General features: G+C 37.9%; 1 protein-coding gene across 2 annotated transcripts in view; it reads left to right on the forward strand.

The window, feature by feature from the left end:
- SERAC1 (serine active site containing 1) overlaps window positions 1–13,200 on the forward strand; it is a 66,588-nt gene that overhangs the window by 15,087 nt on the left and 38,301 nt on the right. The window contains exons 2-8 of one of the 2 annotated variants that reach the window (XM_027056545.2): window positions 1,279–1,370; window positions 4,048–4,084; window positions 6,703–6,839; window positions 8,043–8,132; window positions 9,441–9,572; window positions 11,491–11,612; window positions 12,669–12,797. In XM_027056545.2, coding sequence (XP_026912346.1) covers window positions 1,280–1,370; window positions 4,048–4,084; window positions 6,703–6,839; window positions 8,043–8,132; window positions 9,441–9,572; window positions 11,491–11,612; window positions 12,669–12,797 — 738 coding nt within the window. In that variant the 5' untranslated portion in view covers window position 1,279. The remainder of the gene's footprint in view (window positions 1–1,278; window positions 1,371–4,047; window positions 4,085–6,702; window positions 6,840–8,042; window positions 8,133–9,440; window positions 9,573–11,490; window positions 11,613–12,668; window positions 12,798–13,200) is intronic. The other variant, XM_027056547.2, reaches the window with a different exon arrangement.

The following is a 13,200-nucleotide window of genomic DNA, read 5'->3' on the forward strand; positions in this document are numbered from 1 at the left end:
TTATTCCCAGGATTTAGTAGAAGGGAAGCCTGCTGGGGGAAGCGGGGAGGTATGTGTAAGTTAACAATATAAAGCTTTTTAGGCCAGAGAATAGCAAAGAGCGTTTGTGTAATGTTTTATAGTTGACTGCTTTCCTAGTGTCAAGATTGAAAGAAGCAATAGGTATTACTGCTCTGTGTTTTTGTTTTACTCAAGTTGTTATGTAGTAATTAAAATACAAATCTATACACAAACTCAAAGTAGTTTACATTGCCTTCTGCCCTGGCTTCACGAGCATCTACTTCATTGCAGCCTTTATATCATCTTTACCATTATCCTTATGTTTCATGGAGAAGTAGTAGCAACCCGTTAAAAAGGTGAGAAAATACAAAACAACGACCTTTAAAGCAGTGACCTTCACGAGTTTACCTTTTGCCTAAATCAGTTGGCTTAGTCATCAGTTGATGTACTGGAATTATGAGAAAAAATATAAAAGTTTTATTTTGTGTTATCTCTAACGGATATTTCTTACATATACACACCAAGTAATTTCCCCCTTATCACTATAAAGCTGCTAGAACTTCTATGTTCAACCAAAGGACCTTTTCTCACATGAGTCCCTGAAGGCACTTTCCTTCCTTTTCCTTTATAGCAATCACAAAAGAAGAGCAGTCTTGTCCAAAAGCAATCTGATAACGATTCCAGAATACTGAGTTGTTCTAGAAACTATTGCATCATATTTCAATCATCTTTACTCAGTTGATGAAGTAGTTGAGTGACAGTTCTCTCTCTCTGATAGGATGCCAACAGCTAACAAAGGATTTTAAACCGTGTTGGGTACCATCCTGAAGTAGCTAGAGAAAAGCAGAATGCTTGCAAGGGTTCTAAGTATGTCTTCCATTCAGAGCACTTTTCATTTCTCTAGGGCCTTTGGTCATCGTAGGTAAATATAAATATCTTTATCCATATGCATATATATATATATATATATTTTAACAGACATTGAAAAAATTTTGAATTCATATATCGACATTCTGATTAATAATCTGTATTTTCTTGCTTCCTACGAATCATTGTTCACAGTTGGACTCAGTTTGAAGAATAGTCAAAGTACTACCAAAGTATTATTCTAGTATATCTTTTTTAAGGATGAAATTTCTTTTTTAATTGAAAAGTTTTTTTCCTGGTCTTGAAAAACCGAAGTCTGTAGGCAGTCCAGCTGTGATTGTGGCATGTTCTTATAGTCGAATGTTTTAAATTAGCTGTCAAATTAAATATGTTATCGTTCTAAACACGCAGAATGTCCCTGGCTGCTTATTGTATCATCTGTTGCAGAAGAATAGGAGCCTCAACTCCTCCTCCCCAAAGCACCACGTACTGGAGAGACATCAGTGAGTACACTTTCAACAACAGTATTTCATATGGAAACAGTGATAGAATTATTTTCTATACCAATGGTGCACCCCAAATTTGTGGGCCCAGAGCCATGCCATGCATATTCCTTTCTCTTGAGAATCTTTTTCCTCCCCTATGTTTCCTGTCAAATTCATGCTCATCTTTTCAAAGTCGAGTATCACCACATTCTCACTCAGCAGTAAGTTTCTGCAAAAACAAGTGCCAGACACATGTACTGCGTTCTGGGAATTCAGCGGTGAGCCAAGAAGATAGTGTACTTGCCCTATGGGCGGTTAGGGTCTAGTGCTGATTTAGTATCTTTATTTGTAAATCTTTATTTACCTATTTATTACTAACCTTTATTTGTAAAAGAGAAGATAGGCCTAGATCATCTTTCATTCATTTGCCAAATTATTTATTTACCATTTACTCTATGCCAAGTACTATTCTAGGCCCTTAGGATACAATATGGATTGAGACAAAGTCCTGTTTTCAGGGAGCTTCTGTTTGCTCTGTAAGATAGATCTTTTTTTGGGGGGGGGGGAATGGGGATAGGTCCTTTTCATCTAGAAAAGTTCTGTGATTCTGTTTTTTTTTAAGTTTATTTTCAGAGACAGTGAGTGGGGGAGGGGCAGAGAGAGAGAGAGAGAGAGAGAGAGAGAGAGAGAGAGGGAGAAAGAGAGAGAGGGAAAGAATCCCAAGCAGGCTCCACACTGTCAGCCCTGAGCCCGACGCGGGGCTCAAACTCACGAACCACAAGATCATGACCTGGGCTGAAATCAAAAGTCGGACACTTAACCGCCTGAGCCACCCAGGTGCCCTGTGATTGTGTATTTTAAATTTTTTTTTCAACGTTTTTTTATTATTTATTTTTGGGACAGAGAGAGACAGAGCATGAACGGGGGAGGGGCAGAGAGAGAGGGAGACACAGAATCGGAAACAGGCTCCAGGCTCTGAGCCATCAGCCCAGAGCCTGACGCGGGGCTCGAACTCACGGACCGCGAGATCGTGACCTGGCTGAAGTCGGACGCTTAACCGACTGCGCCACCCAGGCGCCCCTGTGATTGTGTATTTTAAAGATAAAAAGAGGGTGGGGAGGGAAAAGGGAGCTTTTTCTCTCATTTCTAAAGGACAAACTCAAGAGTAGTGAATTAACTTTAGGATAGGAGAAAAGGCTGTGAGACTGTATTCTGTTCCCAGGGCCTAGTAAAAAGAAACATAGCAAGTGGTAGCAGTAGAGAAAGCAGAGAGTGGCTCCCAGGGCCTCCAGGGTGAGCATGGAGGGAAGGCAGTCCAGGAAGCCATCTTGGAAAGAAAAAAATCCTAGAGGAGCTGCACAGTCAGGAAGCTTTGTCTCAGCTTTGGATCTCATCCCTGCAGACCTCCTGGAACTGTCTCCTTCCCGGTTCTGGAACCACTCCTCAGGTCTTAGAGTTTGGGAGGAATGTCCATCTTCCATGCCTGATGCCTAGAGAAGTCAGTTGAGGAGAGTTCCTTATTCCTCAGTAGGGAGGGGAAATATGTTGTCAGCAGCCTAAGTGGAGAGTCTGACAAAGGGCCACCTCTACACATCCAATAAATTAAAGGTTACATAGGTTTTGTGGACTGGTGGCAGACCCTAACCATCTTGGGTAATGCATCAGTTAAGGTTGTGTTCAGTGCATGTAACAGAAGCTTGACTACAGTGGCTTCAATTAGTAAAGTTTTCATTTTTCTTACCTAACAGTCAAAACAGACTGTTTAGAGCAGGAATTGCAGTTTAGCAATCCTCGTACCTTCCTGCTCCGTTATCTTTATTGTCCTCATGGTCACAAGATGGTTGCTGAATCTCTAGACATCCAGAAAGCAGAAAGGCCAAAAGTCATCTTATGAAACCTTGTCTCTGTATTTGGAGAGGGATCTCTACTTACGGACTCGCATTTATATCTGATTGGCTGTAACTGTGTTGCATAGCCAGCCCTAGCTGCCAGAGTCAGGAATTCAAATATTTTTAGATAGTAATCAGGTTGTGCAGTACAGATTAAGGGGCTTGTGTGCATCAGATAGACAACTATCTGTGTTTTCCACTAGGAGTTCTTTTTTACATTAAAAAAATATTTTTATAAGTAAACTTGAAGAATGTAACCATTATTTTTAATTGGGTTATGTACATATGGCACTTACCCAGCAACTATAACATAATTACTTTGAGAAAAGTCACTTTGTGTCCTTATGTCACAAGCATAATCCCTTCAATATAGCCCTAGTAGTGATAGAACTCTCCCCATCCTTCTGTTTTACTGGTTGTGAACTAAAAGGAGTCAGAAGGCAAGTTAGCTTCATGGCTGTCGCATTCAGTGGAAGCACTGTAGGCCTGGCATTATTAGTAGTGCAGCAGGTCTAGGGTCTCTGATTTGCTGGGAATGACAGAATAAGAGATACAAGAAGGGGAGAATAGTATGAAATGAGGAGGAGTATGAAATGCAGATTATATTTTTTTACCCAGTGTTTTTTGGTTCGTCTGCATCTGGGGTTAGGAAGAAGCCTTGTGTTGGTAGTAACTGATCATGTTCATGGAATAATAGCAATGACTTCTTATCCAATTGTATAATATAAGGAGAGATACTTGCCTATTTCCTGTCACATTTTAAAAATGAAACTCATCCCATTGACTTTTTTCCTTTCTTTTTGAAGGAAATATAATAAAGTTTACTGGATCACTTATTTTAGGGTAAGTATCAACTGTGAAATGTTAATTGGCTTCTTTATACTACTATTTGAAATCTCAGTGGAAGTGATTTCCAGGTAGCATAGGGTGGCAAATAGGGTACAGATTTTGGAATTAGGTGGATTAATCACTTGTTCGACCCCTTCAGTGTTGTCTCGATTCAGTTACTTTACTTTCTGAGGAGTGCCTTATCTTGGATCCAAGGGTATGGGAGGCATTCTACCCACCAGGCATTGTTGCTCTGGAGAGAGCACTTGACACGCATACAGAGCAGGTGCTGGTTAATTAGCTCTCGTGCACCTAAAATCACATCTCATGTTGAGTTCTAAAGTGGGTAAAAAAGGTGAAAATTGACTGTAGCCAGAATAATTTTTGAAAACCCTTTAAGTCAACATAGAGCTCTCGTGAAAGGAAATTGAGGCTGAACTGAGAAAACCAACAGATTGACATCTTCCATCTCATGCCCTTCAGAGGCACATGCTTAATGAATGGAGCGACTTTCCTTCCTTTTTTTGGGGGAAAGGAGGGTGTATATGTTAATATGTGTCTAATACAATTCTCTATTTGTTAATACTACTTTTTTTTTAATGTTTTTATTTATTTTTGAAGGAGAGACAGACAGAGCATGAGTGGGGGAGGAGCAGAGAGAGAGAGGGAGACACAGAATTTGAAGCAGGCTCCAGGCTCTATGCTGTCAGCACAGAGCCTGACGCAGGGCTCGACCTCACGAACTGTGAGATCATGACCTGAGCCAAAGTCGGATGCTTAACCGACTGAGCCTACCCAGGCGCCCCGCTATACTACTCTTTTTTTGCTGTTATATATGCGATCATATAGATATATATACACACATATACAACTCTTAGGTGCTAAAACTATAAAGGAGGCATATTTGACCTTCTATTCAAATACATACACTTCTCCATGACACCAATGTAAGGCAAAAGACAGATGATTTTTCTCTTTGAATCATTCCAGGCAAAAGATAAATGTAATACACTTTGTCTATTTTGCAATTATTTCGCAGGAATATAGTGAAAATTAATCACATAGTTTCTAGTAAAGAATTTTGTCTTTCATGGAAAGCATGATAAAAATACTGAATGCATTTGCTCTTTTTGGGTGCTCAGATAGTTCCCCAAGAGAGGAGAGAATTCTTCAGGACCGTCTATTTCTCTGGTGCTGGCCAGTGTCTGGCCTTTCTGTCTTGCCTGCTTTAACTTTAGGGTGGAAACCAAAGATCAGAAGAATGCTTACTATAACTGATGTTATAAAGCCCTGAGTCCAGACAGTGCAGCCTTTGTGTCTGGATTTAGGGAGCGTGTAGGTCAGTCTGATCAGGGAAAAACCCCTTTATTTCCTTCATTTTGGGTACATAACAAAGAACGTTGTATTTCACATTTAAAAATTGACTTTAGGAGACTTTAACTTGACTTGAGGCTCTTAGGAAAGGAGAAATTTTCATATGCTGGTGGTGGGAGTACAGATCGGCTTATCTTTTTGGAAAAACAGTTTGACAGTATCTAATAAAGGTGAATAGTATATATATAGTCAGAAAGTCCGTAATTCTACTTCTAGATGAGTATCTTAAAGGAACAAATCCACATGTGTTACAGTGTAGATGTGTAAGATGTGTAACAGGATTGTTTGTAATAGACTCAAGCTAGAAATTCCCTGAATGCCCATCTGTGATAGAATGGGTAAGTTGTTTACCCATACAATGGCTGCATCACAGACCATAGGAAAATACAAACGCACAAACTACTGATACATGCAACACCAGGAATGAATCTCACAAACAAGCAGCTGAGCAAAAGAATACGTAACAGTGTGATTCCATTCCTATGAAGTCTACAGACAGAGAAAACTAAGCTCTGTTGTTTAAGGATGCGTGTATAGATGGCAAGCTATAAAGAGAAACAAGGACATTATTATAATAAAAGTCAAGATGATAATTAGCTATAGAGATGAGAGAGTGGGTCAGAATCAGGAAGGGACGCACTGTGGGCTTCTGAGGTACTGTTAATGTTCTGCTTTTTGCCTGGATATTGTAATTATTATTATTCATTAAAATGAATAATAGTTCATTTATTATAATGCATTATAATAATTATTCATGAATAACAAATATATACATTTATATATGTGTACATAAATATAGTGTATATTATATGCACATTACTGTATGTATATTCTATTTCACAATAAAAAATGAAAAAGTCCGCCGCAAAAAGCTTAATAATATACTGGCTCACTCAACAGTGTATATATTGAGGGAACTTCTGTTTATTACGGGGTGCAAATTGATGGTGTGTATAAAACTTTTTGTTCAAAACACGTTTTATCTCAGTGTTTACTAAGTACTATTTTCCCATCCTATTTTGGGAAATTCTGCCCTTTTACCTTTTTTCACCACTTATAGGAAATAGTCTTCTCAATCTACTGGTTCAGGAGCTGGGCTGTTGTACAGGTTGGGCCATTCAATTTATGTGATACTCAATAATCTGATGAGCTCCATAGCCAATATAATTCTGTTATTCTGTCATGTAAAAAAAAAAAAAGTGACTCTTATGTTACGTTTACATCATGTATTTATGATGAATTTCTTGTTTCTTTTTAAGCGGTTCTTTATTTCTTACATATGAAGTTCTGGCTCTGAAGAAGTCTTTGACATTAGATACTCAAGTAGTAGAAAGAGAAAAAATGAAGTCATACATATATTTGCACACAGTTTCTTTAGATAAAAGAGAAAATTATGGTAAGTTTATGGTAAAGTAATCCCATTTTTGTGAAAAATGGAAGCTAGTTATTAAATTTTAAGATGAGTGTTTAAAACACAATATTAACAAGATAGGTTCAGCTGATTCTAAGAATCACCAAATCCTGTAAGAACCACATTCCTAAAGATTAATGGAAGGCCAGATTTTTGACTTCCGTATTTAATTTGGTTTGCAATTCTTCTGTAACTAAACGACACGAAGACGAGCTGGCTATTTTAGTCTAACCTTGGAATTCCACACCGTAGTGAAGGTCATCATTTCAGAGGTTGGCCCTCAGTTTGGCAAGTATAAAAATATGATTTTTGTTACTTAGATATATTTCTGCTTTAAGGAATTTATTCATGCAAACTAAAATCATCTCATGGATTCATAAATGTGAATACCAATTTATTAACAGAGGGCAAAAAAATCTGTCACAGAGGCTGGAAAACCTGTCTTTATTAGTCAGAACATTCCTGTTCTCCATATTTAGGTCACATGGAAACCTAATTTGTAACCAGACAGTTGTTTGGTGAACATGAAATTTTAGAGCAGAGGCATACATACCTTTTCATCAAGATGTGGGTAGCCTGGTGAGTCACTACACTTGACTTACAGCTGCCTGTTCCTACATTGTTGGCCAGAATAATCGTGCCTGGTAGTACATTATGTTCCCTGAGTGGGACAGGTTCTGGTTTCCCCTGTCTGTAGCTGTCTGTGTCACCACTCTGTCCTGTTTGTATTTATTATTATCTCACCTGGTGTATTACAATTTCAATTACACAGATAATTTTTATAGTTTACAATTTATCTGTATCACAAAGATAAATCTCATTAAGGTATCCCCAGATTTCAGTTTGAGAAGGGCTATTGTTAAGGGACATTTTCCTGAATGTAGTTAAACCTATGTTGCATGTGAGGATTTTTGTTAGCTAGTTAGTTAGTTTTGTTGTTAGTTAGATAGTGTTTTTGTTTTTGTTTAGTTTTTTACTTTTTTCCTGACTTGGAGAGAAGTCTTATTTTGGGATCTAGTGTTCTGTGTTTGCATAATGGTTTTAGTTGTTTTGATAGTTACAATGAAAGAGAAAAATGCTATTTTATGTTTTTCAAAAAATTTGTAGCTTATATATTTCTCTTTGAAGTATTAGAGCATAGGATTAAGCATATATACTTGGTTTTATCTAAATTTGTAATCATTTTAGGAATCACTTACCAGGCAAGAAAAGAGCTTCACAAAGCAGTAAGAAAAGTTTTGGCAACATCAGCCAAGATACTGCGGGGCCCATTTGCTGGTAGGTACCAAATATTTAACTTGGAATCTTTATCAGTATCTGAAAGTCATTTGGTGATCAACTTGAGATCTTTTTTCCCCATCTCTTATACTGACGTTTATTATAGATATGGAAGGTTGAGTGACATTATTCTCTTGGGCTCTATTTAATTTTAAGGGCTTGATGGACAGTTTTCTTCCTTCCACTTTGTGGATGTTTTGTTGTCAGATAGCTGTAGGGGAATATTGAGACTAAATATATCCTTTTCTCTTGATGCGTGTTTCAAAATTTTAAATTTGTTAGAAAATCACTCCCATGCTTTCTGATCATGAGAAATTGCATCAATAATGTAGATTTTACAATCAAGCAAATCTACACTGTGGAGTTAGCTATGAAAGAGCTTACTCAATCTCTTTACAAAGTTGGCATCATGAAAAAGGTGAGAACATTTTTAAGAATTAAAAGATACTAGAGGTGCCTGGGTACCTCAGTGAGTCAAGCATCTGACTCTTGGTTTCGGCTCAGGTTATGAGCTGACGGTTTGTAGGTTCGAGCCCCGTGTTGGGCTCTGTGCTGGCAGCACGGAGCCTGCTTGAGATTCTACCTCCCTCTTTCTCTGCCCCTCCCTTGCTCGCTCACTCGCAAAATAAATAAATATTTTTTTAAAAAAATAATTAAAAGATACTAAAGAGACTTAATCAAATCCCGGTTTTTAAAAAACAGCTCTGAAGGTATTTTGGGGACACTTGGAGAAATTCGAATATGGCGATAGGCTGGATTTTAGATGGTTTTGGAAGATTTTTGTTTTAGTGTTCTTGGGTGTTATAATGGCATCGTGAGTATATAGGAGAATGCAGGCTTATTAGGAGATCGGGTTGACTGAGAAAGGGTGAAATGTTACGTCTGCAGCTTCCTTTCACATGGTTTAGAAAAAAATACACACACGTGCATATAAAGTAAATATGGCAAAATAATAAAATTGATTAAATATAGTTGTAGTAAACATATGGATGTGAGTGTATTTGATTCTATATGTTTGATATGTTTCATAATAGAAAAGTTTTTAAGGAAAAAGAACAAGAGACCACTTTGTGAAAGCAACATAGTATATAAAACAAAAGGACCTAATAACATACATAATAAATATAACAAAATACTATGGCAGAACTGAGAACAACCCTGTCAGTTGTTATCAATACCTGGAAATGGATTCGTTATTGTGGATTTCAAATCCTTGCAAACTACCATCTTAAATAAGCGAGAGGACACAATGTTGTTTTAACTGTTCACACTGTTTACGTGGTCTTGTTCTTTTTTCTTTCCGCAAAGACACTTTTAGTACCATCGATGTGGAGGATCATGAATGTGCTGTGTGGCTGCTCCTGAGGAAGAGCCAGTCGGGGGACAGGACAGCGCGATTGCAGGCCGTACAGGAGATGTCGGAGACCCACCACTGGCATGGTAATGAGCCCCTCTGTGCACCTGCCCCGCCACCAGCTCGTGCCTGACCTCTGATATAAAGGGAAAGAAAGGAGATGCTAGGAAAGGAAAATAATTCAGCATACCTTAATATATACAAAAATTATTTTCAAAAGTTTTTGAAAGAAACTCCGGTGATAGAGAAAGTAGGAAGCCTGCTGGCCTGGTAGCAGGATAAGGTTGGTTAAGAACAGCCTCAAAACTAGGGAAGATCTATCTATTTGTGTAACTTTCTACCAGAATGAAGTTTTGCTTGGTTAGAGAAACTCTTGGTACCCATTAGCTATAGCCTAATGTTGTATTTGGATCTTCTTTCAGTTCCTATTTAATGACATATTTTAATCACTCGCTGTACCATACAGTTATATTTGCTTTCCCTTTGACAATCTGCTTGGCTCCAATACTAATAATTGGCTAAATGTACCTGATTTGTGTGTGTGTATTTTTAAAGGAAGATTTAAAATATTTACTTGTATTTAACAACTGCATCTTCTGCAGTATAAGTACATAAGCAAGAGTTTAGATTTGCTCTGATTACAGTGACTAAAGTGTACTTTTTTAGTAGAGTTATCTTATAAAAAGGGGTAAATAAAAAAGAATAGTGTTATGGGTGCCTGGGTGGCTCAGTAGGTTAAATGTCCAACTTCAGTTCATGAATTTGAGCCCCACTTTGGGCCCAGTGCTATCAGACATATCCTCTGTCTCCGTCTCTCTCTGCCCCTCCCGCACACTCTTTCTCTCTGTCAAAAATAAGTTAATTAAAACAATTAAATAAAAAATAATGTTTTCAAAGAAAAGTGTCAGAATAAGATCTCTGCCTCTATACATCCTAATTAATTGATTGGTGGGTGTAATTTTAGTAACGTACAATGTAAGCTTACTTTGAAGACTTAGAATAAAAATCTTTAAAAAAAAAAAAAACTACCTTCCAGGATTCCATTTCAGATTTACTATATCAGAAAAATCAGAGTTGGAGCCCTAGCATGTAGGTTTTGGAAAAGTTCCCCACTTGATCTTGAAGAACTCACCCATTATTAAAAATAATGTCTGCTTCAGGGTTGCAGTTTTGTTTACAATACATAGCTCAGTCCATTTGGGCTGCTATAACACAATACCATAGACTGGGTGGCTTATAAACAATAGAAATTTATTTCTTAAAGTTCTGTAGGCTGGAAAATATAAGATCAGAGGGCCAGCAGATTGGTGTCTGGTGAGGGTGTGCTTCCTGGTTCATAGATGACCAGCTTTTCACTGTGTCCTCACGGGGTGGAGGAGACAAAGGATCTCTCTGGGTCTCTTTTATAAGGGCAGTAATGCCAGTCATGAGGGCTCCCAGAGACTTCACACCTCCAAATACCATGACATGGGGGCTTAGGTTTCCATGTATGTATCAGGGGAGGGGGGACACAAACATTCAGGGCAATACATAAAGGATGGAGTGGTGAAATCATGAAGACTAAAACAAAGTACCACCATCTGGAACCTCACATTATTCATGGACATCATGTAATGCCAAAGCACCATCCCGTGTCAGGGACAGTAGATCTCAATGCAACCTCAGGTTTTTTGAGTAGTGAGCAAAACAGTTTTTAAACACTAGAATTATTACAAAAAAAAGGAGAAGTTAAATTGGTTCTGACCTATCGATTTTCACATTTAAGGTTCAGTTCTTCAAAAGGTTAGTTAGATTGTGATATGCCTACATATATGTTGAGGAGAATTGTGAGATCAGTCCTGGAAATGTTGGACATCTGGCATACTGGTATTGTAAAGGCAGTTGACATTGTGAACAGAGACTTAGGAAATTTTGAATCATAAACTTGTAGTTTAAAAATTGTTTATTTAATTCTTGAAACAGCTATAAGCCAACTTGGGTGCTAACAACATACTTTTACAATAGATTACCAGTATAGGATAATTGCTCAAGCCTGTGATCTGAGAACTCTTATCGGTTTGGCACGAAGCAAAGAGAGTGATCTTCGTTTTTTCCTGCCACCACCTCCTTTGCCATCTTTAAATGAAGTAAGTAATAAAATAATCCAGTGAGTGAAAAATAAATTAACATATCACATCTTCACTCTGAAGGGTGCAGAGTAGCCTTTCAAAAAGTAGTTTGAAAAAAAACCAAAAACCCACCAGTTTGTTGTCTACTTTTCACAAGCAGGTGAACTAGATATAAACCTGAAATTGTAGTTTTTATACCAAGATTTCCTGGTTTATCAGGAGATGTTGTTTCTTTTGTGTTATTTTCCCTTTTGGGTATTGGAAGTCTCTATACACCAGATGGTAACTTCATAGCCTATTAACATCGATGAGTTGGTCACTTGTTCTAATATTGCTATAGATCAGTTTTTCTCAGCCTCAACACTCCTAACATTTTGAGATGAATAATTCTTTGTTGTTGAAGATTGTTCTGTACATTATAGGGTGTCTAGCTGCATCCCTGGCATCTACTCATTGGATGCCGGTAGCATCCCCAAAGCTGTAACAACCAAAACTGAAGATATTGCTAAATGTTTCCTGGGGCTCAAAACAGCCCCTGGAAAACCACCACATGTAGATACTAATGTATCACTTTGCATAGGTATTTACTAACCACTACATGTAGATATCAATGTAGTACTCCTCATAGTTGTTAAATACTAACCACTAATAGGTATTAGAGTGTGCTTCTTGAGCAGCTTTTCTAGGCCTTCCTAGAAAATGAAAATCAGAAAACTTGCAATCAGTTGTTGAAAATTAGAAAAATGAACATGCTAGATGTAAGTTATTAGAGAAAATGACTAATGAGTTCTGGGTTTTAGAAGCAAGAACATAATAGAAGAAGAAAGAGTATAACAGTCCATTTTAAATCGAGAGCTAAAACTGTGCAGTTTTTGGACTGAGGTAGCAGACACGGAAGTCCAGAACTCAAAGTTAAGTGATGCTCATTTACCTGGGTGGGTGATGGAGTTTCAAGACTAAAAGCACCAATTTATCTCTGCTCTTTTGTTTTGTTTTGTTTTGATTCTTTGGGTACTTCTGTTGTACTCTGTTGTTGAGCTTAACTATGGGGCATTGTTTCTCCTTTTATTCCAGGATACTTGCATTGAAGAAGAGCTCAGACAGTTGCTGGCTTCTTTACCTCAAACGGAGCTAGATGAGTGTATCCAGTATTTCACATCTTTGGCTCTGAGTGAAAGCAGTCAAAGTCTAGCTGCTCAGAAGGTTAGCTCATTTATTCATTGAGTAAATATTTTGGAGTGCCCGCCCACCCTTTCTAGGATCCTGTGCCAGAGGCCAGCATTCAGAACCCTAGAAGAGTCATCCATCCAGGAACAGAATAAACATGGTGACTCCTGGTTGTATTCCAGGCACTGGGCCAGGTGTTAGAGATGGTGGGGAGACATGTAAATAAACAAAGTCTCAGAGTGTGTAAGAGAGATACAGGTTACTTCCAGAGCCTTTCACTGTGGTTAAGAGGTCGTTTAAGGCTTCATGGAGGTGCCTCTGAAGTTAAATCTTAAAGAATAAATAGATAGTAATTTACAAGGTTTTAAATATCACCTATATGCTCCTAATGCCTAAAGTGATTTCTCTACTCTCATGTTCTAACTCAGGCTCTGGATTT

The sequence above is a fragment of the Acinonyx jubatus genome, chromosome B2, assembly GCF_027475565.1.
Source record: "Acinonyx jubatus isolate Ajub_Pintada_27869175 chromosome B2, VMU_Ajub_asm_v1.0, whole genome shotgun sequence".
Classification (NCBI taxonomy): domain Eukaryota; kingdom Metazoa; phylum Chordata; class Mammalia; order Carnivora; family Felidae; genus Acinonyx; species Acinonyx jubatus.